The sequence below is a fragment of the Pinus tabuliformis genome, chromosome 5_2 (genome assembly GCF_031772625.1).
Source record: "Pinus tabuliformis cultivar Carrire ecotype Pingquan chromosome 5_2, CPIR1, whole genome shotgun sequence".
NCBI lineage: Eukaryota > Viridiplantae > Streptophyta > Pinopsida > Pinales > Pinaceae > Pinus > Pinus tabuliformis.
The window spans coordinates 387,482,455-387,510,152 of record NC_142306.1 but is presented as its reverse complement, the minus strand read 5'-3'; the positions used below and the strand labels follow the sequence as shown (position 1 = coordinate 387,510,152).

Here is a 27,698-nt window from a genome sequence, read left to right as displayed (position 1 = left end):
CGAACACCCTTTTCACGAATGAGATTGCACTCATTCAAACGACATATCTCATACGAATGAGCATAACATGTTTCCCTCTTGAAGAAATCTTTCCAGATGGAGCTTTGAAACCCGCTCGACAAGGGCTAGGGTTTCTCTGCAATCACTTCTGAAGCACCTTACCCTTTGCTATCAACCTAAATCGACTATCCCTACTATTGTACCTGACGTCGTTTCAACCTTCACCACTTACCCCATTCGCGGCTTCTTCTTTTCACCTCCCATGAGTCCGTAAGCGTTTTTTTCTGCCTCCCCCATCCAGCCCTTGGTTACACTGTGACAATTATTCACAAATTACAGAGGCAATTGGTGAGAAATTTTCGGGAGCAACTATGGATATGGACATGGTAGACTATTCAAAAGACCCGTTAGAGGGTGCCTCCATCTAGACGACTCCCCATGCGACCATGGAAGGCCTGCTCTATTTCTGTAGCGATTTGTCGGACACCATCGCGACCCTGCCCTCGATCTCGGGGCCCTCTTACTCGATTGTGACCTTACCTAAGCCCTCCCCCTGCTGGACGACACTCTCCAGCCCACCCCCATCACCATCCTTACTACATTTTGTGGCTGGTTTCATTAACCCTAACCTAGCTGCTGTTTCCTCGGACTGTCCTCCTTCCCCTCGTTCGCCGGTTCTCATATCCCCTCCTACCCTCTCCTTGAAGAACCATCGATTACAGTTCAGGGGACTCCCCTTGCGACTCTTCTATCTGCTCCCCTCTCTGGTAGCTTCATAGGAATCCCTCCACTCTCGGACGCCTTCCCCACCAGACCGCACCTGAACCCTAAACACCCTCAACCAAACCCTCCTTCAAGCGAATGCCGACAGGACACCACTGACGCGGGTCATCGACCGAGAAAGAAACACAAGTGTGTTAAATCCATGGCAGAAGAGGTCATCATTCGCCTTGGCGGGGATATTTAGTGGGGAGACATAATGGACACAGCTGACCAAGTCCTGGTTGGAAGGGTTCAAGGTAGGAGCTACACCAAGGCTCGATTGAAGCTATGGACGTCGGAGGTATGGGAACAACACTTGGCCGAATTACCCTTCGCCCAAACTTTTGTAAGAGGATGGTTTGCGTTGCGTTTTGCTAGAGCTGAGCATATGAATTGAGCCCTGTCCTCGTTATGGCACATTGAATAGGCCCCCATCCTCCTGCGCCGATGGAACCCTCTTTTCGACCCAGAGAGAGAACAACTAGGCGTTGGGCCAGTATGGGTCTATCTACTAGGTTTACCCCTTCAATTTTTGTCTGAAGACATCTTCTAGCGCATTGGAAACTCTCTGGGCTCTTATCTGGAGCATGATAAATCATACCTTTCCATTGGTATGATGGAATACACGAGGATTTTGGTTCACCTATATACTAGGGAGGGTTTACAGGAGCACATCACCCTACAATGGAGGAATTTCTCCCGATTGCATATACTTTATTACAAGGGGGTTCTATTTTGATGCAGAAGGTGCCACAATGTGGGTCACCTATATAAGGAATTCCCTCTAAATGGCAAGGCTTGAGCAGGGGAAAAAGGAAAGACCATACTTGCAAAGGACCCTCAAGCTCTAGAGAATCCACCCTTATTTGAAGATGTAGTGACTCACACTGTCCCTGTTGCAACAGTGGAGGCACCAGTCAAAGAGGCCATGAAGAAGCGTGGCAAAGCACCATATCGGTCTCCCTCACCTCCTCTGACTAGGGCAAGGGCGACTACAGAGGCTGCGCTCTCCACGGGTATGTTCGACTCTACCCCCTCCTCTGTACATCTCTCTTCTCCATCTGTTTTCTTGGCATTTACTTCGATTAATTATTAGGTGTATGCTTCCATTACTCAGCCCCCCATTACCCCGTCATGCTCTCTTCACCCCCCTCCCCCCATCTTCTCTTGCACCCCGCTATCCTTTCCGGAGGTTTCCCTCGCAAAATCCTCTGACTTTGAACAAGGAACCCTATCCCCCAGATACCCTCTTCGATCCTGGGTATGTTCACAGGCCCCCGATTCCATGGGCATTGGATTGGACACCCCCCCATTCCCCCGAAGCCACCTTGAGGTCGACCTTCCTCCTTGTCTAAAGAAAAATTGCAGGATGGGGAGGAGATAACATCTCGAAGACAACACTATCAATTGGGTAGTTAGAGAATTAAACACCCTGGATGCTCCCCCCCCATGAAGCTTCTTTATTTCAATTGTTGAGGGTTAGCTAGCCCTGGGAAAAAACTAGCTCTTCGTAGATTGCTTAACACTGAATCGGTTGATGTCCTTTTCCTCCAAGAAACTCTGGGTCTAGCTAATGTTATCACCCTCTTGCTCAAATCCTGGCTCCCTGGATGGTATTTTCAATCCCTTGATGTTAATGGACGGTTGAGAGGTATAACCCCGTGTATTAATTCCCGCACCATAAAAACATGTAACATTTGTGGTGGCATTGGACACATAGGGGTGGACATATACTCATCAAACCTCGACACAGATATTAGGATCATCAATGTGTATGGACCTTGCCAAACCCAGGCTGAATACTAGAATCGTTTGCTAAACACTAATCTCCTACAACAGGACAATATAATCCTTAGGGGGGACCTAAAATTTTCTATTGGATTCACGGAATCTCAGAGACATCATGCCCAGATTTACCCCCTATCTGCATTCTTCGAGAACATCCTGGAGAATCACAGTCTTATTGATATCACATCAACCAAAATTCAACCTACCTGGAGGAATGACAATACTGGAGAGGATAGCTTTTCCAAAAGGCTTGATCGCTTCCTCATAAAGGAGCGATTACTGAGTATGGGATTTATATACCGTCAATGGGTTGGATTTGGGGGCATATCAGACCATCTGCCAATTTACCTTGAAATAAGAGGAGGACTGAATAAACCAAAAGCCCCCTACAAATTCAACTCCTCCTGGCTAAGGGATACAACCTATTCTCGAATGGTACCTGAATATTGGAAGTAACACCCCCTATTGCTGGAGGGAACATTGTCGAAGGTTTTGCACACAACATGAGGGAACATAAGAGACTATCCAAAATCCGGGCACATAATAAGAGAGAACAGGATGACCAAATACTTAGGGCAACTGAAGAAGAGATAGCTGCATTCGAAAATGATCAAGGAGGGATATACACCTCTCAAGAGCATAAGGATAAGATTACATCCCTCTTATCCAAGAGAAGCAAAATATTAAAGGACTAAGAAGAAACCTAGAGACTAAGAAGTAGAGCTATCTGGCTACTAGAAGGAGATCATAATACAAAATTCTATCACAAATTTGCGAATGGGTGCAAAGGCATCAACACCATCTGGAAACTAAAAAATGAGTAGGGCAACACTATGAACACCTTCCCGCAATTAGCAGCCTTGTCCACATCCCATTTCAAGTAGATCTACAGGGCACCCCCAAATGCTACACTAGCTGAAGTCATCCACATAACACAACTTTTTACTAGGTTTGTAGCTCAGGAAGCTGCCTTGGACTTCAACAGGGAGGTCACAATGGGGGAACTTGAGGCCACGTTAAAATGGTTCGAGCGCGACAAGAGCCCAGGACCGGATGGTTGGTCTGTGGAATTCTACGTGGATTTCTTCGATACACTTGGAGAATATCTTCTAAAAGTTGTAGAAGACTACCGATCAATGGGAAGATGTATGAGGCCTTCAATACCACCTTCATCTCCCTCATCCCCAAATCAAACAACCCTGCCTCCTATGATTACTTCTGCCCTATCTCCTTGTGCAATTTTATACAAAATCATCGCCAAAATTATAGCCAATCTCCTCCAGCCAATTCTGTCCGCCCACATTTCGTCTGAGCAATTTTATTTCCTACAAGATTGACAGATCCATGAGGTTGTTGGGATTGCACAATAATTATTGCACTCCATCCAGATGAAGAAGATGATAGGTATGATTCTAAAGGTAGATCTTTCAAAAGCATTTGATAGAGTAAGCTGGCTCTACATTAGAATGCTCCTAACTCACTTAGGCTTCCCCTATGAATTTATAAAATGGATTATGTGCTGTATAACTAATGTATCTTTTAGTGACCTTGTAAATGGGGTGGCATCACCCTTCTTTCACTCTAAAAGAGGACTTAGGAAGGGCTTCCCTCTGTCCTCATTATTATTTTTACTCATCATGGAAGGGCTCAACAGACTCATAAAAGAGGAACATAGCAGGGGAAGGCTTAGAGGAATCATAATTACTGACAAATGCACCCTGACACACTTACTCTTTGTGGACGATGTACTGATTTTTCTCAATGGATGCATTGGGGACTTGAATACATTGCAGAACACCCTCTCTTTATTTCATGTCACCTCAGGAATGGTCATAAACAACACCAAGTTCACCATAACAGCCACTGGATGCTCTCCCCATGTGATATAGTATGCTCTGCACGGATTTCCTTTTACTCTACTCCACATGGAAGATGGCATACGGTATCTGGGATACAGGCTAAAGCCCCATGGCTATAAGATAGCAGTTTAGACTTGGTTAATATCTAAGATGGAAAAGAGACTCAACATTTTGTACCAAAAGTACCTATCCAGAGCAGGCAGACTAGATCTTATCAAAGTTATTCTAGAATCCACCCCGGTGTATTCGATGTCTTTGGCATGGATACCCAGAGGTATATTCTCTAGAATGCAAAATATTTGCTGCAGGTTCCTATGGAAAGGTGTTAGGGTCCCACCCTAACCCCCTTATTTATGTAATGGGATCACGTCATAGTCAAGAGTCAATAAAGCCCATATTAATAATTGTAAGTGGTTAATCCACAATTAATGACGGAACCACAGTTAGTTGCAAATGGGCCTTAGTATTAGATATATGGTATTAATAAAACCCACGGTATCGGCCCAATGGTCACTCTTATCCTATAAATGTAACCTCATGCCTCATTTGTAAGGGGGGTAAAAGCATGTTAATGTGTCTCATTATATGGCAAAAGCAAAAAAGTACTCAAATAAAAAAAGATAAAAAATAATAATATAAAAATATCAATTAAATGAGTTGAGTTTCATACTTGTTAATTATAAAAAATAAATGCTAAATTTGTAACAAAGCTAACTCACAATAAATTTTGGTAAAAGCTATAGTGAACCTATTTAATGGGTTTAGAAAATATAAATAATGTTATAAAAAGTAAATACTAAATTTGCAAATAAGTCAATATTGGTAAAAGCTATGTAATCACTCACAAAATATAAATAACTTGATGTAAAGTTAAATAAAATGCTAAAACTCTTTAAAAATATATATAAAAATAGAAGTAGAATTTCTAAACAAATAATTTTACATATTATATTTTGAATAATATAAAATGCGTTATTATAATCATAATTAAAAATTTTATTATAAAAAATATAAAATATATTTTAAAATTTTTCAAAAAATAATTTTAACATTTTGTTGTATGTTATTTTCAAATTTCTATTAAAAAAATTGATTTTATAAACTTGAAAGGGTAGTTTCTTGGGTCGCGGTTTTATACATACAAAAATATGATCATTTTTACTAGTATTTTAATAATAATTAAAAAATATGAAATTTGTTTAACAATCTTCATAATGTTTACAACACATCTATTAAAGAAATTGGAATTAAAAAACATAAATCAATAGAGAAATGGGGGGTCGCTGTTTTGTCACTACTTAAAAATTTATGTAAAATATTAGTGATACCTTTTAAAGAAAATGAATAAATTAGATAAAAATTATATATTAAATTTTAGAAAAAATATGACATGAAATTGAATTTAAATTGACATGTTTTGTCTTCTTTTACCACCACCTAGTTTTTGATGATTTTGTAAATTTACGAGTAAACATTCCAACTCCATTTATTTTTATAAAACTTCTTTGCCACAAAAAGGGAAAAATTGATACACATTAACATGCTTTTACCCTGGCCTTTTGTTGAGGATTATTTTGGAGATACACATATAAATTACTTGAGAGGATTGTTGTCCTTCTAGTTAATACAAGAGTTAATTGTAGGTATTCACTATTGAGTTCTTCAAATTTCTATGTGCTTGTGCCATGAGTATTCTCCTCAGTTGACAGATCATATGTTCCTGAAAGCTATTTGATGTGAGGTCTCCCCACATGCATACTTCAAATCTAGTTTTTCTACGTATGAATGGTATTTATCTTACTAATTCTATGCTCGTGCCAGTGAACTATTTCTTTTGGTATTAGTATAATCTGTTTTGACTGCACAATTATGTACGCTTATAAATGGTTGATTTTTGTGAACTAATTTAAAATCGTTAAGCGTTATTTATCTAGTATGCACGAGTCTTATCTAAAGCCCTTCTAACAGTAACTTTATATAAGATTGTGTTGTTTACATTTTTTGCTATTCATGGTATATATATGGTACAGGGTATTTTCCAATTATTCTCTTGTGTTTATTAAAGCTCATATATTCTACTAAGTTTATATCCCACCTCCGTCAGAAGCTAGCTCCACAAAACTGAACGAAAACCGAGCCTACATACTAGATGGGATCTCTAGCACAATCGGTGTAGGCTCTAGTTGGGAACTTACACCAGAGAGGTCCCCTTCACTGTTGGTGTTAGAATTTGAGACCATTGGCAGATTTTGTCGCTAGAAGCAGGGCATGGCAAGCACTAAATCCCTCCTCACACAGAGAATTCCCATCAAGGAAGTAATCAACCTCGGCCTCCCACGCCCCTTGAGATACGATACAATCCTCCTTTCGGGCCACCCTTCACTAAGCCACTCTAGGAAGAACTCCATATTCTCCTCCTTGAAGACACCCCTAGAGGAGAGGAGCTCCCCATGTATGAAGTCACTAGTGAACAACTCAGGGCTTTGCGCCCTATCACATGCCAATTCGCGAGGGGTCTAAGATGTATCCCCACCACTAACTCCCTAGCCAACTCTCGCACCTCCAACCGTCAACATACACGTCAAGGTGTCCTGGTTGACTCCATATCACAGTTAATCGTCTTAGCCCTAGATGATTACGCAGATGCTGTTGAGAGACTATCTATCGAAGGATTGGAAAGACAACCTGGAGATGAAGAAGGGGAGCCTAAGAATACCTTTACTTGCGAGAATAATCGAATACAAAGAGAGGAAATACACGGGAACAACCGACAAATCACTGAGGAAACCCCCGTTAAAAATCAACCTCTCACCAGGGGCACACATGCGATATTGGTACAAGGAGCGAGGGACTACCTTAGGGACCGCATAAACTTCTACAACAATCAGCGTCTCCTAATAAACCTTAGAAACACCGAGAACGTGAGAAAAACTAGAGTCTTAGGACACCTCAGAGTGCTAAGAAGAGAAGGCAGGCACCCCCCTTGCACCAGCGGGGGGTCAAGCACAAATAGTGAATCAGAAGGCAATGATTTCCACCTCCTTTTCAACCCTAGAGAAAACCACTGTCCCCTGCTGCTAGCTTGGATGGCTCAATCCCCTTTAAACCTTAGAGGCATCCTTCATGATATGCATCGACAATCTGAGAAGCATCTCCCAAAGTTCGACCTAGAGAAAGGGACCTTAGCCGATGACCACATTAGCAATTTCTACTTGGCTTTGCAAATGATGAATGTCCAGTTCGACGACGTAGCATGTCGCTTATTACTAAATACCCTTGAAAATAAAGCAGGCCACCTGGTATTGGGTGCTAATTGTCGCCTCCATCCGAACATGGGACGAGTTCCGAAAACCCTTTCTGGACAAATTTTCAGAAGATAAGACACCTTCTATGCTCCTCACCGAGCTCAGCATGCTGAAATTCCATAAGAAGGAGAAGATAAAATATTTTAATCAATGTGTCACCACTATTTTGAACAAATTCCCCATGGATGTAGCCCTCAATGATTCCATCACGATTGATTATTACGCAAGCGCCCTGTCACGGGACATTTTCGTATTCGTTAAGTGTGAAGCAAAGCTCACTCTGGTTGATAATTTTGCCACGGTGCTCGAGGTCAAAAAGGATATTCTTTCGATCGACACCTTGGAACATGAGTCGAGAGACGACAAAAAGTCCTCCGATAAGAAAAACCAGGCCTCGTCAAGTAAAACGGCAGACAAGGATAAATATTCCTTTGATTTCGAGGGACTGACCAAATCTCTAAAATAGCTAACTAACGAAGTATCTGACCTAAAGCAAAGAACTAGTGATGCTTCGGGAGGTTCCAATCCCACTAAGCCCTTTTTCCAGAAGACCAATAATCTTCCCCCTAAAGTCTTGCAAAATCCCAGCTCAACCTTCAACATGGAAGATTTAGGCAAAGATAACTTTTACACTTTCCACGAGGCCTCACACTCCAAAAAAACTTGCCCACAATGGCTCCATAATATGACCGCCGTTGTCACCCAATTCTTAGAGGACCAGACCGTCGGGGAAGCAGAAGAGGAAACTGATGAGTTGGGAGAAGATGTTCCTCCCCTTGGTGACGACTCCCAATCCGCTGTGTTAACTTTCGAGGTCATCCGGGGAGGAGAGTCTGCGCTACACAAGAAGCCTTTGTCTGGGAGATTCCCCAAAAGCCTCCAAAAAGTTACAATCTCAGGAGTAAAGGCACTGTAGTGGAGCCTTCCCTGGAAGACAAGAAAAGGGTTTTGTTGTGTAGGATCTTATGCTCGACTGATACCAGCCAACCATCTTCCTCCTCACCTAGAGGAACAGATGATCTATGCCCGAACAAATCGCAAGGCAACGCGAAAATGAACTCCTCCACACCTATGGATGCATTCAAAGGGGTTACCACTAAGACCACCACGACAACATCGTGCACAATGCCGAATCTTTACCCGCGGATTTAGATTATAGTATCATCGAAGATTTGAATAAAACGTGAGCTAATATCTCACTATTCGAGTTGTGCAAATTGACTGCTCAACGTGAGCTAATAGTCAAAGCCTTCGATCTCTCCCCTGCCCCTATTAAATCCTCTACATCAAACAAGGGATATTTCGTAGCCCGATCCCCAACTGTGGTCGACCTCCAAAATACTCTCTTGCAGAGGGATATTTTATAACCGAGGCTCCAAAATACTCTCTTGCAGAGGGTGTCTATGGAATATTAACGACGCCTTTTAACTTAAGTTAACATGCCATATTTAATATTTAATGTATAACCGTGATCATTGTCACACTATATATTTCTTATATTTGGGTGCAATCTCATCATCTGTTTTTTTAATTTTCCAAAATTGGAATTGGTGGGTTAAAAAAAAATAAGAATATGAATTTTTGTTATTCCATTTTTATTTTTTTAAATATATTTAAAGAGAATTCATATTTTGATTTTTTTTGAATAATTAAACTTTATCGATTATAAAACTTAAATTTATTATTTTATTTTCATTTTTATTAAATTTAAATAAAATTAACAATAAAAAATAAAAGAAATCAAATAATTAGATCTCACCCAATTTCAAACAAAATGCAAACTAAAAAAATTAAATAATTCAACTATACATATTTATATTTACAAAATCTACACCAAATCTATACTCAATAATATTGAAAAAAAAAACAAAACATAAAATAATTATACTACACTTTATATTTATATATGTAATACTTTTTAATGCCGTCGTCATCTTACACTCTTATTCCATGGTCAAACTGCATAGACTTCAAATTATTGTCATAGTAAAAATTACTCTAACCACTATTAAATAAATTCTTTGAAATAAGTATTTTTATTTCACATTGACATATAAAGAAATAAGTACTTTTATTTCACAACAACATATATTGTTGTTTTCTTATTGAAGATGTACCATAAATTTTAATAGTGATTAATGTAAATAAAAAATTCCAAAAACGTATAAATATAATAATTAAAATAAATCTAAATATAATACTTAGAATGAGGGAAATCAATTTTTTCTTAATTACTATCTCTTTTTAAAGTTGGGCTTCTTTTTGGTTACTATTCCTAAAAAGGAAAGAATAGGATCTTTTTCTTGATTTGTTTCGTATGATATTACAAAGTTAACCATATTCACCCATAGTCAAATATATATTCACCATAGTCAACCATGGTTATCCATGACCAACCATGGTTGACCATGCCCAACTATACTCAACATAGACTACCATGGTCACCTATGGACAACAAAGGGAAAACATGGTCAAACCAAGGTCAACCATGATCTACATGGTTAAGTATTGTCAACCATGGTCAACATAGTCAAGCATGGTTAAACATAATCAATCATTGTAAATATAATCAATTATAGTCTACTGTAGTTAAACAAGGACAACCATTAAGAAGAAACTTTCAATAGAAATCACATAGGAGAATTTTTGCCAACGCGTTTCGAACCATCTAGTGTGGTCCATCATCAGGATACGATGAAGAGGCAGATCTAGGCAAAAGCTTAAATAGAGAATGATGTAGAGACCCCTGGTTTCGATAACGACTATAAAAATGACTAGTTTATAAGTTATATATATATATATATATATATATATATATATATATATATATATATATATATATATATAACATTAAACAACTAGTATATATATAACATTAATTATTAGTAATAGGCTAAATTTGGATAGAAAAAGAATAAAAAAATTCAAAGTCAAACTTTAAATAAGGAGTGAGGTAAAAAAATAAAATAAATCAAGACCCATTACTAAATAAATGAGTGAAGACCCTATAATAACTAAAAAATTCTTATTAATTTAATGAGAAAAATGCCAAAATGCCAAAATAATCATAAATATAAAAATAAAAATATAATTATAATTAAAGAGAGACTAAGAAACAAAGTCAACTATAAAATAAGGGGCCAAGGCCCCAAAGATAATTCAAGAAATTAATAACCTAAATAAAGTCTAACAAAAATTCAAGCTAAGAAAGATCAAGATGATAAAACTATACTTAAACAAGGTGGTAAAAACCAATCCAAAAAACTTATTAACAAAAACTTTGGGAAACAAAAAAACAAACACATAAAAAAATAAAAAAATAAATAAAATTAACAATTAAGAAGATAGGATGGGGACCCAACTTATGCTAATATTCCAACCACCATCTCTATTCAAATTATTGGGTCTTTTTTCAATTTCTAGGGTCTCCCTAAATTTTCGATGATGGAAATGACTATTCCTCGCAATGACTTGGGCACCCTCAATGCATATGTGATACTTAGATTTATCAGCATGCTCCGCCAAAGTAGAGGAGTGGGTCCTACCATTCTTAATGTCAGTGGCGTGCTCATGAATCCTTTGATTAATTGAGCAATTGGTCTCACCTATGTAAGGAGACCCACAAGAGCAAGGGGTAACATAAACACCTTTTATTTATTTAGGGTCTGTTTGGTCAACTTAGTGTGTTCTAAATTGCTATTTAAAATGTCAATTCGGGATTCGTAAACTGACGAAGTGAAGTGTACTACATGTACAAGATAACCATTTCCTTAGTCTTTTGTCGTTTTTGAGTTTTTTAGTTTGTTTTTGGATTTATCTTTCCCTAATGTGCGATGGAGAAAATGAAAGTTAAGTATGGATGGTAATGGTGATTTCTACAGTGATTTTCCCAAACTTAAAAATGTTCAAAAAGAAAGCTTTAAAACAACTGTAATAAAATCAATTCTCAAGAGGAAGTAAATGTATCAAACAGTGAACTAATGACAATGGCCCAGTATCCTTGCTGCTGAATGAAAAGGAAAACTGTAAAAACTGAACTTAAAGCAACTCAAACTAAAAGCAAAGCAACTAATTCACACTACTTCAACTCTTCTGATCCTTTACCCTTCAGCTCAATCTACCTTGTGGGAAGCAATCATCAACAAGTTAAGCAATATGATATCTAAATGGCAAGAAATTAAATTGCATAAAGGAAACTAATCACGCTACTTCAACTCTTCTGATCGTTTACCCTTCAGCTCAATCTACCTTGTGGGAAGCAATCATGAACAAGTTTAAGAAATATGATATCTAAATGGAAAGAAATTAAATTGCATAAAGGAAACTAATCACACTACTTCAACTCTTTTGATCCTTTACCCTTAAGCTCAATCTACCTTATGGGAAGCAATCATTAATAAGTTAAGCAATATGATAACTAAATCACACTACAATAATAAATATTTGATTCCTTACTAGTAGAGTCACTTGAATATAGAAAGAAACCATAAACAAATGAGTAGTATGATGTCTAAGTAGCAAAAAATAAATAAGCAAAACATAATTTGAAAAAGGACAGTGCTGGAATTAAACTTCAGAAAATGAAAATTAGCAGGAAGGACAAGATGATCTCATATGTCAATAGTTATCAAAAAGATAAAAAATTTGCCCGGGCTGCCTAAGAAAACCTGTAGAAAAGCATTGATCAGCTGACAGCTATAAGAAAACAGAAGTGAAAATGTAAACAACAGTGAATTAAAAACATCAAAACAACATGTTATATACAAGCTAATGATTATGAAAACAGAAATATAATAAAATCAAATGAAAACTATACAGGGCTTTAGTGCGCAGGGGCCCTCTGCCACCTCAGCCAGTCAACGAACAGTCACAAGAATGAACTCAGGAAAGTAGTCTTCTCATGTATTAAAGCAGCAACAAAATATATAAAAAAAAGTACAGTGGGGTGATAATAGCAACAATTCAAAAATTACATCGCAAAAAAGCTCTCACACAGCGTTCATCAATGCGTTATTTATAATGAAAAAGTGCTGAAACTAACTAACTGAATCCTATGCTATTAACTGCATTGCCAGAGACACGTAGATCTCCTCAGCCGAGATCTAGCGTAACAGTCATCATGTCTATTAAATCTTCAGAGTGGTAGCTGTTGGATTCAGGTTACGTGGATGATCTCCAGGTGTGCCGATGTCTCCGTGGGCTGAGGACTGTGCCACGTAAACTTTCACGTGCTCAAAACAGAGACGTGCCACTGCTAAATTCCTTGGTTGGCTTTGCCTTTGACCCTTGTTGACCGTGACCTTCTATGGATGATTTGGCTGATCTGAAGGGACACGTTCCATGTACCCGTCACCTGTAGCTTGCCCATGTGGCTTGTTTCTTCATAGGACACCTGTAGCATAGCCTTTAACAAAATGGCTGCGGAATACTGTGCTGGCTGCGGAAACCTGTGCTGGCTACGGAAATTGACAAGTTTCCGCAGCTACCTGAACAAAAATCTAAACCAAACAAAAGTCATAAGCATAGTTAGAAAACCATGTGAGAAGCTCTTTTTAGACTATAATGCAATGATTTAACAGCTTAATTGATGAAGTAAGTGGAAAAAGAAGGCTGAGAGGGTGTATAGGAAGGTGCAGGTTTGAGGCTCAACATACCCCCACTGTGAAGGTGTTGCATGTCCTCATGCAACCAAAATTTAGTTATTTCCCTCTAATCGATATGTTCTGAGGCTTCTGCTAGGACATCTAGCCCTCTTTTCTTCTTCTTTGATGCTAACATCATCCTGGGTTTCTTGACTAGACATTTGAACTTGAGATTAATCAATGCTCTACTTAACTTTTTGCACTTTTTCTTTAGTTTCCTGTTTTTCTTTTGCCACAGTCCTAAATGGAGCATAGTGTTATCATGGACAATCTTGTCTACCTTGCTCTGGTCTTTGAGTGCTTCATTTTCCTGTTTGATATGCCTATTTAGGACTTCTAATTCAAATACTTCCTGTTTCAAACACTGAACTTGTGCATCTAGTGGCAGAGTGGTACTCCGTCCTACAGCTGATTGTTCTAGGGATTCTAGGTAGTTATATACCTCTTGCTGATTAGGATCTACCTCCGGTGTCTTTCTCGGACTAAGCTCAAAATCTAGTGGAGGAGGAGGACTACTCTCTCTTTCCGGCCGAAAAGGGATTTCATCATGTGGAGGACTTGGTTCAATGCTTGGCCGAGCTGGAGATTTCTCAAGTGTCTCTTCACCTAAATAAATAAAGTGAGGTTGTTTTCCTTGGGTTTTATTCACCTTTCCTTTTAGCCTAGTGCTCCTCCTTAAGTATGGACTAGTACTCTTTTCTTATGCACTCTGTTTTCCTTTTTGCTTTTTCTTTGCTATAGCAGCAGCCTGAAGATGTACTAGTCTTTCTGACAGTGATTGATAATCCTCCTCTATGGATTGCTCAGGGGATGGATAGACTTCTTGAATGGTTCTTTTGCCTTTTTCTTTCTTCTGTTTCTTATTTTTAGCTCTATCTTCTTCTTCTTTTTGGACAGTTTCTTGAGTTTCTATTGTAGGGGAGTCTTGGACTGTAATGTTCTTTTCTTTCCTCCTACTTTTCCTTGGAATCTTTGGTGGACTACTTCCAGAGGCCTCAGATGGCTCTTGGAAGTAGTTTCTTGTCAAGAATTTCCCCCAAGTATCTTTAGTTTTCTTCAACTGGTCCTCAATAAGAATTTTTATGAGTCCATGATGGTAGAGATGAGGTTCAATGTTGCCTATGTGTTTTTGAACTGTAACACTCATCTTTTTCAGACTCAATAGCAGAAAATGAGGAAAATTAAGAATGTGACCCTCTAGGAAATTCATCACCAATCTAGCATGATACATATACATAGAACCAAAACGACCTTCACACGTGATAAATTTCTGGATGACTAACAGTAGACTAGACCATTCATCTTTTAGTGCGTGAATAGGGATGCCTCTTGTAAATACCGTGGTATCTATACCTTGGTTTTGTAGCATGATTCTCCATATCTGATCGTCCACACTTCTATTTTTAAACCACCTTTCACCTTCTTGAGGTAGGCCTATGGCATCTGCTACGGTGGCCTCAGTCACTGTGAACTTCAAGTCTCCAATCTCCACTGTTTGTCCATCAAAAGACCGTGCAAAAGCTTTGGTCACCTCCTTGTTATGGCCTTTAAACTTTTGGATAAATCGTAGCCATCTGGCTTTCTTCAGCAATTCCTTAGTTTTAGGATAACCTTCCAAGTATTTCGGTCCTTCCGGCTTGGCTCTCAGTAATTTTCCCATCCTCTGTTTTAAATTCGAACTGAGAGTTCTTCTGCGTGTGAGGGTTCAGAAAAAATGGCTCGGTTACAGGATTTAGGATAGACTGTAGTGGCTACAATCGGGGTTTAGAACAACTGTAGTGGCTGCAGTCGGGGTTTAGGATAACTGTAGTGACTGCAGTCGGGGTTTAGAACAAACTGTAGTGGCTGCAGTTGAAAATGGAGAACAGGGAATGGAAGTACCTGAATTATTGGAGGAACAAAGGGTGAGCAACAGTAAACAAGTTCAAAATAAAATGCGGATGCATGCGAGGAGTATGGTATTAGTGGAGTGGTAAACGAATGGAGTAACGTCATGGTTCTTTTGAATCGGATGACTGTGTATGAAATTTTTACATGTCTCAACAGACGGCTGTGGAAATTACGGCTAAGAAGAACCGTAACACAATAGGTCATGTCTCAAGAGTACAGGTAATAAATGGAAGTGCAGTCAGTCTTGAGTTTAAACTTGGAATAATCATGAGACCGTTGGAGAAATGAATGCAAGGTGTGTGGAGTGATATCGTGGAATATGAGTGGTAGTGGAGCTATCGTATCAAATCATTGCACATAGTAGAACTTGTTATGGTTTGATAACTATGTGTAATTATGACTTGAATTGTTATTTGATAAGGATTTTTGATCATACCTTTGGAAACTTTGTCATTTCTTGCTCAAGGCTTCTAACCAATTGCTCTTCCTTGATGTCTTGGAGATGTCCCATGTCTTTAGCTCAATTACACCTGCATTTCATGATTATTGTACTAACAGTTGACTGTAAATTTGAAAACAGAGTGATCCTGGCTGCAGAAATCGTTTCTGGCTGCGGAAACTGCTTCTAGCCGCGGAAACGGTTTCCAGCTGCGGAAACTGAGACAGCACCCCCTTAACTGCACAAAGATAGTTAGAGAAGAACTAACTGAATGAAAATAGTCCTGAAAGGGACTTCTATTGATAAAATGAAATGGAATGAGTGGAATGAAATGAAAATGAAGTGGAGTGAAGTGAAATGGAAATGAGAATGAGATGGAGGTGAAGTGAAATGGAAAATGAGATGGAGTGAAGATGGAAAGAGAAGGAGAGGAGATTTTTTTTTTTTTGGAAAATATAGAGTGTCAGGTGTCCCTGATTTTCACTCTACATTTTTTGTATAAGACCGCCAATCTATGATTGGTTTTCAGGCTTATATGATTTTTTTTTTTTCACTGAAAGAAACAAAGGCTAGGCTGATGGGGGAGAAGGATTCTTCTCCACCAGCCTTATTGCAGAATTTTCCTGGAACATTTTGACAAATTCCTCTTTTGAGAGTGGCTTATGATAAATTTTCAATCGGTGGCCATTCACAATGAGAGGAGTTTGAAATTCATCAATAGTCTTGATTCTTACCGCTCCATTGTTAAAGACTTTGTCAATCTCATATGGCCCAAGCCAATGAGTCTGAAATTTTCCTTTGAAGTCTTTAAACTTGGAATCAAACAGTAACGCCCAATCTCCCTCTTGAAACTTTCTCTCTTTGATGTATCTGTCATGCCACTTAGCTCTTTGATGTTGAACTAGATCAGTCCTTAAAATTGCATCTTGTTTGATCTCATCTAGCTCATTCCGCTGCTCCATTCTGTGCTTTTGGGCTTTTGATAGATTCATCCCCAACTAGACTGCCATCTTGAAAGTCTTGACTTGAAACTCAATGGGGAGCAGGACCTCTTTCCCATAAACAAGTTCAGAGGGAGAATGTCATGTTGTGTTCCTCCATGTAGTTTTGTAGGCCCATAAGGCTTCAGGAAGCCTTTCTGCCCAATATTTTCTGTGTAGATGAACAGTTTTGGTGATGATGCTTTCAAGAACTTTGTTTGTAGACTCCACTTGGCCATTTGCTTGCGGATGGTAAGGAGTAGATTTTCTGTGCTTGATTTTATATTCTTCCATTATCTTTTCCATCAAGTTAGATGTAAATTTACTTCCCTGATCTGTCACAATTTCTCTTGGGACACGAAAACGAGTAAAAATATCCTCAAAAAGAAATTGAACAACTGAATTTTCAGTGGCAGAAGGCAATGCTTTGGCTTTTACCCATTTAGTGACATAATCAGTGCATACCCATATATACTTCTTTTGTTTAGATGGTGGATTAATGGGTCCAATGAAATCTAAAGCCCATTTTTCAAAGGGTTCGATGAGTACCTATGGTTGTAATGGCATTTCATTTGAAAGAGTCGGTCTCCTAACTCTTTGGCAGCTGTCACACCTTCTGACATATTGTTTTGCATCTTTGAAAAGGGAAGGCCAATAATATCCTAAAGAAAGGATTTTATAGGCCGTCCTTTTGTCAGCAAAGTGTCCACCGCATGGTTCATCATGACATGCCTTGAGGATGTCAGGTATTTCATCTTCCCGCACACATCTTCTGATCACACAATCTAGCCATGTTTTAAACAATTCATTAGAAATCCATGAATAACTTGAACTCTCCTGAATAATTTTTCTTTTTTCACCAGGAAATAGATGTGGAGGTAGCTTCACTGTAACCAAATAGTTAGCAATATCTGCATACCAAGGAGTCTTAGTAGTTACTGCAAACAAATATTCATCTGGAAACTTATCCTCTACAGGAGAATCTTCGTTAGTATTTTGGATTCTAGATAAGAAATCAGCTACTGTATTTTGTTTCCCTGGTCTATCCAACACAGTAATATTGAATTCTTGTAAAAGTAAGAGCCATCTTGTAAGTCTACCATTAGTAACAGGTTTATTCATGAGATATCTAATTTCAGAATGATCAGTATGGACAAAAGTTTCATAGCTGGTTATATAGTGTCTAAACTTATTGATTGCATGAACAACAGCTAAGAACTCTTTCTCAGTCACAGTATAATTTAACTCAGTGGGAGTCAAATTTTTACTGGTGTAGTAAATGGCATAAGGAACTAAATCCTTTTGTCCCAACATAGCTCCTAGAGATGTATCTAAAGCATCTGTGGAAATATGGAAAGGAAGTTTCCAATTTGGACCTCTCAAAATGGGTGCTTTAGATATTCTTGTTTTCAAAGTTTCAAATGCAGATTGACAATCAGGATTCCTCTTGAATTCACAATCTTTTGTAAGTAATTTGAAGAGTGTAGATGCTATTTTGGTGAAGTTTTCAATAAATCTTCTATAGTATCCAGTAAATCCAGGAAAACTTCTAACATCTTTTTGACAATTTGGAATAGGCAACTTGGAGATGACTTCAACTTTTGATCTATCAACTTTAATCCCAGCTCCTGAAATATGATGTCCTAAAACAATCCCTTCAGTAAACATCATAAAAAAAATTTCATGACTTAATGATAGGTTTGTTTCTTTACATCTTATAAGGACTTTTTCCAAATTCTCTAATGCCTCTTCAAACGAGTTACCATAAACTGTAAAATCATCCATATAAACCTCTACACAATCATGGATTAGATCAGAAAAGATTCCTAGTACCACCCTTTGAAATGTTGCGGGTGCATTACATAATCCAAAAGGAAGTACTCGATAAGCAAAATTTCCCCATGGACAGGTAAATGTGGTCTTGTCCTGATCTTCAGGTGCTACCTAAATTTGATTGTAACCACTAAAACCATCCAAAAATGAAAAATACTTTTTGCCTGCTAAAGTATCTAATACATGATCAATAAAGGGTAAAGGAAAGTGATCCTTCAAAGTTACTTTGTTCAATTCTCTGTAATCAATGCATACCCTCCATTTACCATTCTTTTTAGGTACTATAACCAAAGGAGAAACCCATCGGCTATCTGAAATTGGATAAATGAAGTTTACATTAAGTAACTTTTGGAGCTCTTCTTTCACTATCTCCCTAAGGTTTGGATTCATCCTTCTCTGAGGTTGTCTGATTGGTCTACTGTTTTCCTCAATGTAGATGTGATGAATGCAAGTCTTAGGGTCAATACCTTTCATATCGGTATACTCCCATGCAAATGCAGTAGAATGTTTTTGCAAGATTTTGGTTAGTTCTTCCTGTTGTGATCTTTCCAAATTTTTGTTGATATTCAATGTTTTTCCTGGAAAGATCTCAATGGCGGAACTACCAAATTCTTCCATAGAGAAAAGAGACATTTGTCTAGATGATAGATACTCAATGTCGGAATCTAACTGAAATTGTGTGTGGTCATATTCTGAAGATGTTTCAAAATTTTCTAATGTGTTCAGAATTTGACTATCTTCACTAACTTCAGAAATGGTAAAGACAGGTTGTATAGCATCTTCATCATCAATCCACTCATTATCTCCTATTTCTGTAATTACTTTTGTTGGAGGATACAGATTGAATTTCTTTGTCGAATTACCATCAGAAATATACATATCCCCGGACCTACAATTGATGAAAGCATCAGCTGTGGCTAGCCAAGGTCTTCCTAAGATGAGAGGATGTCATCCTAAATTACTCTTGGGAGTTAAAATCATGAAATCCAAAGGATATTCCCAAGAGTCTAAGGAGACTGAAATGTCTTCTAATACACCATCTGGTTTAATAATTGATCGATCTACAAGTTGCAGTAAAGTAGGTGTAAAGAGAAGATTAGGAAGTTTCAGTTGTTCCATAGTCTGTCTACTCATAATGTTGATAACAGCCCCTAAATCAATCAAAGTATTTGGAATTTCAACCCCATCGATATGTGTTTTGACAATTGGACTACCGGGATCTACATACTTCTGCATAGTAATTTTTCCCATCATGATGTCTGCAATTTTCCCTACCAGGTGGATTCTTCTTGTGTCTCTAGGTTTCCTTCCTGGTCTTTTAAGACTCAACTCCTTTATTGTTTTTGCTAGAATAGGAATCTCTTTAATGGCTTGTAACAAGGGAATCTTGATACAGACATTCTTCAATTCATCTAGAAAATCATAGTTAGGCAACAAGATTTGTTTTTCCACCCCTTTTTCAATTTGTAATCTTTCAGGAAAAGGAGGTGTGGATGAAGATGCAGGTTGCTCAACTATAGGAGTTGTAGGGGTTAGTTCTTTTTCTTTTTCTTTCTGAGTGTTTAGGTTTTGAAGAGATGCTTCAGAACCCTTATTGGCTTCAAGAGATTTTTCCTCAGAAATGCTTTGATTTTGGGCATTTATAGAAGGTTTATCTAGAACTCTACCAGATCTGAGTTGTACATCATTGAGAGGAACAATCATATAGGCAGGAAATTATTGACCTTCTATCATGTAAGCATTTTGAGGGTTTTTATTATTGGGGTTTGATAATGGTTGAGAAGGAAGTTGATTTGACTTCTGTTGGAATGGAAGAAAGAGTTGAGAATTTGGGTTTTGTTGAGAGGGTTGTTGTTGTTGAAATGGCAATGATAGTTGTGGGTTTTGATTTGGAAGTTGTGGAGCTTGTTGGTTTTGAAAAGATGGAGGATATTGATAAAATTGAGCAAATCTCCCATAAGGATTTTGCATACCTTGTCCCCATGATTGAAAAGGATTTTGAGGTTGGGACCAAGGTTGTTGCCAAGGATTCCAATTTTGTGGGGGTTGAAAGTTCATAGAGTTGTTAAACCCTTGATTTTGTTGCCCCTACCAAGGTCTCCTTGCAACAAAACAGAGAGACTCAATTGTGTTTGGATCTTCTTGAAAGACAGCTTTGAACCCAGGAATTGAAGGACAATCCTTGGTCTCATGATTCTCTGAACAAGCACATGTTTCTGCAACTTTTGCATCCAAGGGACATTCCCTGAGAGCATGTTTTTTCTACATTTTGGGCAAAAGATGGCTAAAGCTTCAGATTCTGCTTTCTGCTTATTGTGGATCATAAGAGTGTCTAGTTGCTCACTAAGACTCCCTAAGATATCAGTTTTGAATTCATCAAGCATATTTCCAATCTCAGCTCTACTTATTGATCCAATTGCAGATTTGTTTGCTCTGATGAGAGAAGGATCTCTAGGCCCTTTTCCAGTTTTAGATTTCCCTCTTGAGAGATGGACACATAGTTTTGCTATGTCATGAAGTGGAAGTTGAGATATGTCTCCTTTTCCCATCATGTTCAAAATATCTATCCATTCATCTCTAATGGCTTTTAATAGAAGGGCTTTCAAGGTCTCCTCATCTAAGTTACTCATTTTTGCTCTTTTCAGATTGTATTGGAATCTTTCAAGTAAATCCTCCAAGTTTTCATCTTCTTTTTGTACCATTTTAAATACTTCATCCTTGTGGTTGGTAGGCATACAATAATCCATGTATCTATCCAAAAATGTTTGTTTCATATCATTCCAAGTCCTAATGGATTGAGTGAGTAATCCCATGAACCATTTCAAAGCAGCTCCTTTCAATGTTGAAGGAAACAATTTGAGTTTTTGAGAGTCTTCCAGATAATCATAGGTTCGACACACGACCTCAAACTCAAATAGAAATGTTTCAGGATCTTCATTTCTTAACCCATGAAAGTTTGGGAGGACAGATGGTGAAATATTTTTCGTTGTTGCTCGAGAATCCTCATCGACTATAGGAAATCCAAATGAGTTATCTCCATCCCTATTTCCCCCATTGTTACCTCTACCTCCTCCATTATTTCCTCCTCCCCCTCCTCTACCTCTACCTCTACCAAATCCGTTAACTCCCTCTTCTATCATGGTAGTTTTCTCAGAGATTTCAGAGTCCTCTGGTTCCTCTACTAATGGCGAACGAGGAGGAATTTCTCCCTCTCCTTCCTCAGATGATTCTACTTCTTCAATTACAATGTGTCTCCCTGTAGAAGAAAAGAAAGGATCTTTTCCTAATTCATATTCGATGGATGGTGAGGAAGAGTCTCCTAATTCAACTACTGTCTCTTGAATTCCAGGAATCCTATGGCTAGGAGTGTAGGTTGGAGATGATGGAGGTGTCTCTTGTCTATTCCTTGAGGTAGAAGGAGTTGTAAAAATCGAACTCTTGGCTCTAGCTAAAAACCTTCCCCTAGAATCTCTTGCTCTATGCATGTCATTTTTTATTTTTCTTCAAGTTGGGCTAATAATTCTCTTTCTGATCTTCCAGGTCACTCTAGGTGTAAGAAGAGAGCATACTCAAGAAACTATTAAACCAATAACTTTCTCTTTTCTGATCCTCCAGATCACACTAAGTGCAAGAGGAGAGCATACTTTGAGAGGTTATCAATTTTTCTTCCTTGAAATTTTCTTGTTTTTTTTTTAAGAAATTGGCTACCTAATTTCACTTCCCCGGCAACGGCGCCAAAATGTTTGGTCAACTTAGTGTGTTCTAAATTGCTATTTAAAATGTCAATCCAGGATTCGTAAACTGACGAAGTGAAGTGTACTATATGTACAAGATAACTATTTCCTTAGTCTTTTGTTGTTTTTGAGTTTTGTAGTTTGTTTTTGGATTTATCTTTCCCTAATGTGTGATGGCAAAAATGAAAGTTAAGTATGGATGGTAATGGTGATTTCTACAGTGATTTTCCCAAACTTAAAAGTGTTCAAAAAGAAAGCTTTAAAACAACTATAATGAAATCAATTCTTAAGAGGAAGTAAATGTATCAAACAATGAATTAATGATAATGGCCCAGTATCCTTGCTGCTGAATGAAAAAGAAAGTAAAAACTGAACTTAAAGCAACTCAAACTAAAAGCAAAGCAACTAATTCACACTACTTCAACTCTTCTGATCCTTTATCCTTCAGCTCAATCTACCTTGTGGAAGCAATCATGAACAAGTTAAGCAATATGATATCTAGATGGTAAGAAATTAAATTGCATAAAGGAAACTAATCACACTACTTCAACTCTTCTGATCCTTTACCCTTCAGCTCAATCTACCTTGTGGGAAGCAATCATGAACAAGTTTAAGCAATATGATATCTAAATGGCAAGAAATTAAATTGCATAAAGGAAACTAATCACACTACTTCAACTCTTCTAATCCTTTACCCTTCAGCTCAATCTACCTTATGGGAAGCAATCATGAATAAGTTAAGCAATATGATAACTAAATCACACTACAATAAATAATATTTTGATTCCTTACTAATAGTCACTTGACTATAGAAAGAAACCATAAACAAATGAGTAGTATGATGTCTAAGTAGCAGAAAATAAATAAGCAAAACATAATTTGAAAAAGGACAGTGCTGGAATTGAACTTCAAAAAATGAAAATTAGCAGGAAGGACAAGATGATCTCATATGTCAATATTTATCAAAAAGATAAAAAATTTGCCCGGGCTGCCTAAGAAAACCTGTAGAAAAGCATTGATCAGCTGACAGCTATAAGAAAACAAAAGTGAAAATGTAAACAACAGTGAATTAAAAACATCAAAACAACATGTTATATACAAGCTAATGATTATGAAAATAGAAATATAATAAAATCAAATGAAAACTATACAGGGCTTTTCTGCGCAGGGGCCCTCTGCCACCTCAGCCAGTCAACGAACAATCACAAGAATGAACTCAGGAAAGCAGTCTTCTCATGTATTAAAGCAGCAGCAAAATATATAAAACAGAGTACAGTGGGGTGATAATAGCAACAGTTCAAAAATTACATCGCAAAAAAGCTCTCACACAGCGTTCATCAACGCGTTATTTATAATGAAAAAGTGCTGAAACTAACTAACTGAATCCTATGCTATTAACTGCGTTGCCAGAGACATGTAGATCTCCTCAGCTGAGATCTAGCGTAACGGTCATCATGTCTATTAAATCTTCGGAGTGGTAGCTGTTGGATTCAGGTTACGGGGATGATCTCCAGGTGTGTCGATGTCTTTGTGGGCTGAGGACTGTGCCACGTAAACTTTCACGTGCTCAAAACAGAGACGTGCCACCGCTAAATTCCTTGGTTGGCTTTGCCTTTGACCCTTGTTGACCGTGACCTTCTATGGATTATTTGGCTAATCTGAAGGGACACGTTCCATGTACCCGTCACCTGTAGCTTGCCCATGTGGCTCGTTTCTTCATAGGACACCTGTAGCATAACCTTTAACAAAATGGTTGCGGAATCCTGTGCTGGCTGCAGAAACCTGTGCTGGCTGCAGAAATTGACAAGTTTCCGCAGCTGCCTGAACAAAAATCTAAACCAAACAACAGTCATAAGCATAGTTAGAAAACCATGTCAGAATATCTTTTTAGACTATAATGCAATGATTTAACAGCTTGATGGATGAAGTAAGTGGAAAAAGAAGGTTGAGAGGGTGTATAGGAAGGTGCAAGTTTGAGGCTCAACAGGGTCCACGGAGTCTTTGACGAATCTTAGGGAACTTCAGATGGTATTTAGAGGCCTAAAAGCTAAGGGAACCTTATGTTTCCTTAAGATCTTCGCAATCTTGTGAGTGGTCCCTTGGATAAAAGGGAGGTGTTTCCCAAAGTTTTTGTTAATAAGTTTTTTGGATTGGTTTTTACCAGCTTGTTTATGTATAGTTTTATCGTCTTGATCTTTCTTAGCTTGGATTTTTGTTAGAATTTATTTAAGTTATTAATTTCTTGAATTATCTGTAGGGCCTTGGCTCCTTATTTTATAGTTGACTTTGTTTCTTAGTCTTTCTTTAATTATAATTATAATTATAATTTTATTTTTATGATTATTTTTTGATTTTGGCATTTTTCTCATTAAATTAATAAGATTTTTATAGTTATTATAGGATCTTGATTCATTTATTTAGTAATAGGGTCTTGATTTCTTTTATTTTTTGACCTAGCTTGTTATTTAAAGTTTGACTTTTGTTTTATTTTATTTTTTTTTCTATTCAAATTTAACATATTACTAATAATTAATGTTATATATATACTACTTGTTTATTATTGACACACACACATAAACCAACCATTTTTATAGCCATTAGTGCCTCTATAGCCATTAGTGTCTCTACATTGCTTTCTATTTAAGCTTTTGCCTAGATCTGCCTCTTCATATTGTCCTGACAATGAACCACACTAGATGGTTCAAAACGTGTCAACAAAAACTATCTTATGTGATTTCTACTGAAAGTTTCTTCTTAATTCAATATGGATCACAAAAACTTGAATTAGAAATTAAGGTCAACTATTGTCAACTACAACTTACTATATTTAACTATACTCAACCAAGGTCAGCGATGTGTAACATGGTCAAGACATGGTCAATCATCATCAACATATTCAACCATAATCAACATAGTTAACCATTATCAACATGGCAAATTATAGTACACCATGGCCATTATTAACATGGCTAATTATAGTACACCATGGTCAACCTTTTTCTCCTACTTTGAACATGGTGAACCACTGTCAACCGCAATCAACTATATGCGACATGGTCAACCATACTCAATTATAAGGTATCATAAACAACTTTAGTTTAACATAAACAACCATAGTCACCCAAAGTCAAAGATCTATTAATCATACTCTACTATCAACCATTACTATATTTAAACATAATAAACCAAAATCAACCATAATCAATTATGATCTATTAATCCTTATAAACCAACCATGGTTGATAAAAAATAACGAAACATAATAATGATGTAATAATTTATTTTTGTTTATGATTCAACCTATACTTCACAGTTCACACATGTTTCCAAGGAATTATACTTCAAAGTTAGGGATTTGGAAGGTGCATAATTAAAACTTTGTGCACCTGAATTGTTTACTTAGCATCCATTAATAGAAACTAATAATTCAGCACGTGAGCCACCCAATTTTGGGCCCCGTGATCCTGATGAGGTCCATAGCATAACAAAAATGATTTAAACTAATGCCGTACAGTGCCACAGGCCTTTTGTTTTGGTACCATAGAATATAAAATATCAATTTATAAATAAATAAAACATATAGCCTCGATATATCAAATCCGAAGTGTCGAATCTAACAGTAACAGAGAATTTTGCTGCAATAGCAACAGTGTTCAACGAGAAGCTGAACCAGGAAAGCAGATCCACCATTGATAAAATAGCCTTCATATCTGCAAAAATAGAATAAAAACGTGCCCATAAGGCCACTCAGATCAAACCAATACATTTCTAGATTTAATATCGAGAAATATACCCATAAGGCATTAAACTTCTATATTTATTTAATTTTTTGAGACTTAATTATACTAAGACTGATTCCATATAAATGAACATAAGGAATATGTATAGCATACCAAGAAATATTTAGCTCCATGCTCCAGGCCTTCCAAGGTGAATCCCCATTCATTCACTAGCACCAACTCGCCAGAGGAATGGAGTAAAAGTGCATCATCCCCGAAGAAAGCCCTGAAGTTCAGGGGCTCCTTGGGGACTTCCATTGGAATGTCATTGATGAATACAATTATTGATCGGTTAGCGTTAGTCACGGAGTCCTCCTGCACACCTCCTGCAGACCGAGCTTAATATTAGACATGAAAACAATTGTGTCACAACAGAGCACAAATATATGTATATGATATGTTGGCAGCTTGAAATTAAGACATGGTAACAATACTATTCCACTAGTATCAGTGCCTATGTACCTTCATTCAAAATTCCGCTGTTTCCTGTTGTCCCTGCCCCTCCTAATGCTTGCATGTTACTGCATTGAGTATTGCTCATTTCTTGGTTCACCTGCATCTCGTAATGGTTCCCGGGCAATGAAGATACTGGCACAGTAGAAGATGAGGGGGCTTGATTTCCAACCGTTATAGGTTTAGACTGCACTGATGTTGACGTTGATGTTGTTGATGTTGATGCAGTTGAAGATGTGGTCTTTGCACTCATGGGGCAAGGTTTAGACTTTTGTGCATCTTGGACATGTCGCTTTCGCTTTCCTCTGGCCTTTCTATTCTGGAACCAGTAGAACACATTTACATCACCAACTTGCCCGAATTCTTCTAGCTGTGCTCTGATCCTTTTTATTTCTTCTCTGGGAGGGTTTACCACGCCAGAATTGAATATAGCTTCCAGGATCTGGATCTGCTCTGGTTTTGGATGCCATCTTTTTGTTGTGGGCATGCCCGTTTCCTTCTCCCGCAAATAATTACGTGACAATGCACCTGCTGTATGGAAAAAATATTTATGAAAACTAATATCAAATCTCTATTACTAATATTGCCAATTACGGTATGAAATTCTATCAAAACTTAATCTTTTACTGTACATGCGACTTTTAAATGAAATGGCACATCATTTTAAAACCTAAAGAACATAGTTTTTATTACGGTCAGAGAGTTAGAGTGAGGTTGGTACCTACGGCTGTAAGACAACAAAACCATATTCATATACTCAAAGCTATTACAACAATTTATATTTATAGTTACTATTGCAATATTTATAGATGCCAAGCCATTATAACAACAGTTATCAACATATTATAGAATTATATCATTAACATAAAATAATAACCATTCCCCCAACTTAACGTTATCAAATTACAGTTTGATTAATCAAACTAGCTGCGATCCCTATGTCACTACCTATATCAATCTGATGAGCGAGAAAGTACTATATTTGTTTATGCAAATGTAAGTATTATATCCATGTATTTGTGTATACGAGCTTGATTTAGTTTGGACGTGCAAGAGAAAAATATTGCCGACCTTCAGAATATGGTGGCCTCATCGCTAAAAAATTAGAAGTTTCTGGCAATTGATTAGAGGACTTTGATTTCAGGAACATTCTGGGCCAGTGCTTTTTGGAATTCATATTGTGCGAATGGAGGGACCGCGTCTGATCTGCAGGAGATATTTTTCCGTAGTTGCC

At 37.6% G+C, this 27,698-nt stretch overlaps 1 protein-coding gene across 1 annotated transcript; it reads right to left on the bottom strand.

Moving 5' to 3' along the window:
- Positions 1-253: 253 nt before the first annotated feature.
- LOC149159136 (WUSCHEL-related homeobox 12-like) lies at positions 254-27,698 on the bottom strand. Its single transcript, XM_089434198.1, has 6 exons — positions 27,536-27,698; positions 26,474-26,992; positions 26,126-26,337; positions 25,846-25,934; positions 23,235-23,310; positions 254-313 (listed from the first exon to the last, which is right to left on the bottom strand). Exons 1-6 carry the CDS (start codon positions 27,639-27,641, stop codon positions 254-256), a joined length of 1,062 nt encoding a protein of 353 aa, XP_089290324.1. The 5' UTR covers positions 27,642-27,698.

What these genes read in the sequence shown, in the direction of transcription:
- LOC149159136 (XM_089434198.1), bottom strand. Translation starts at nt 27,641, where the DNA reads ATGAATTCCAAAAAGCACTGGCCCAGAATGTTCCTGAAATCAAAGTCC. An exon ending in GAGGCCACCATATTCTGAAG is followed by an intron (nt 26,993 to 27,535) that starts GTCGGCAATATT and finishes TCCATACAGCAG; the next exon opens with GTGCATTGTCACGTAATTAT. An exon ending in ATGGAGCTAAATATTTCTTG is followed by an intron (nt 25,935 to 26,125) that starts GTATGCTATACA and finishes GCAGATATGAAG; the next exon opens with GCTATTTTATCAATGGTGGA.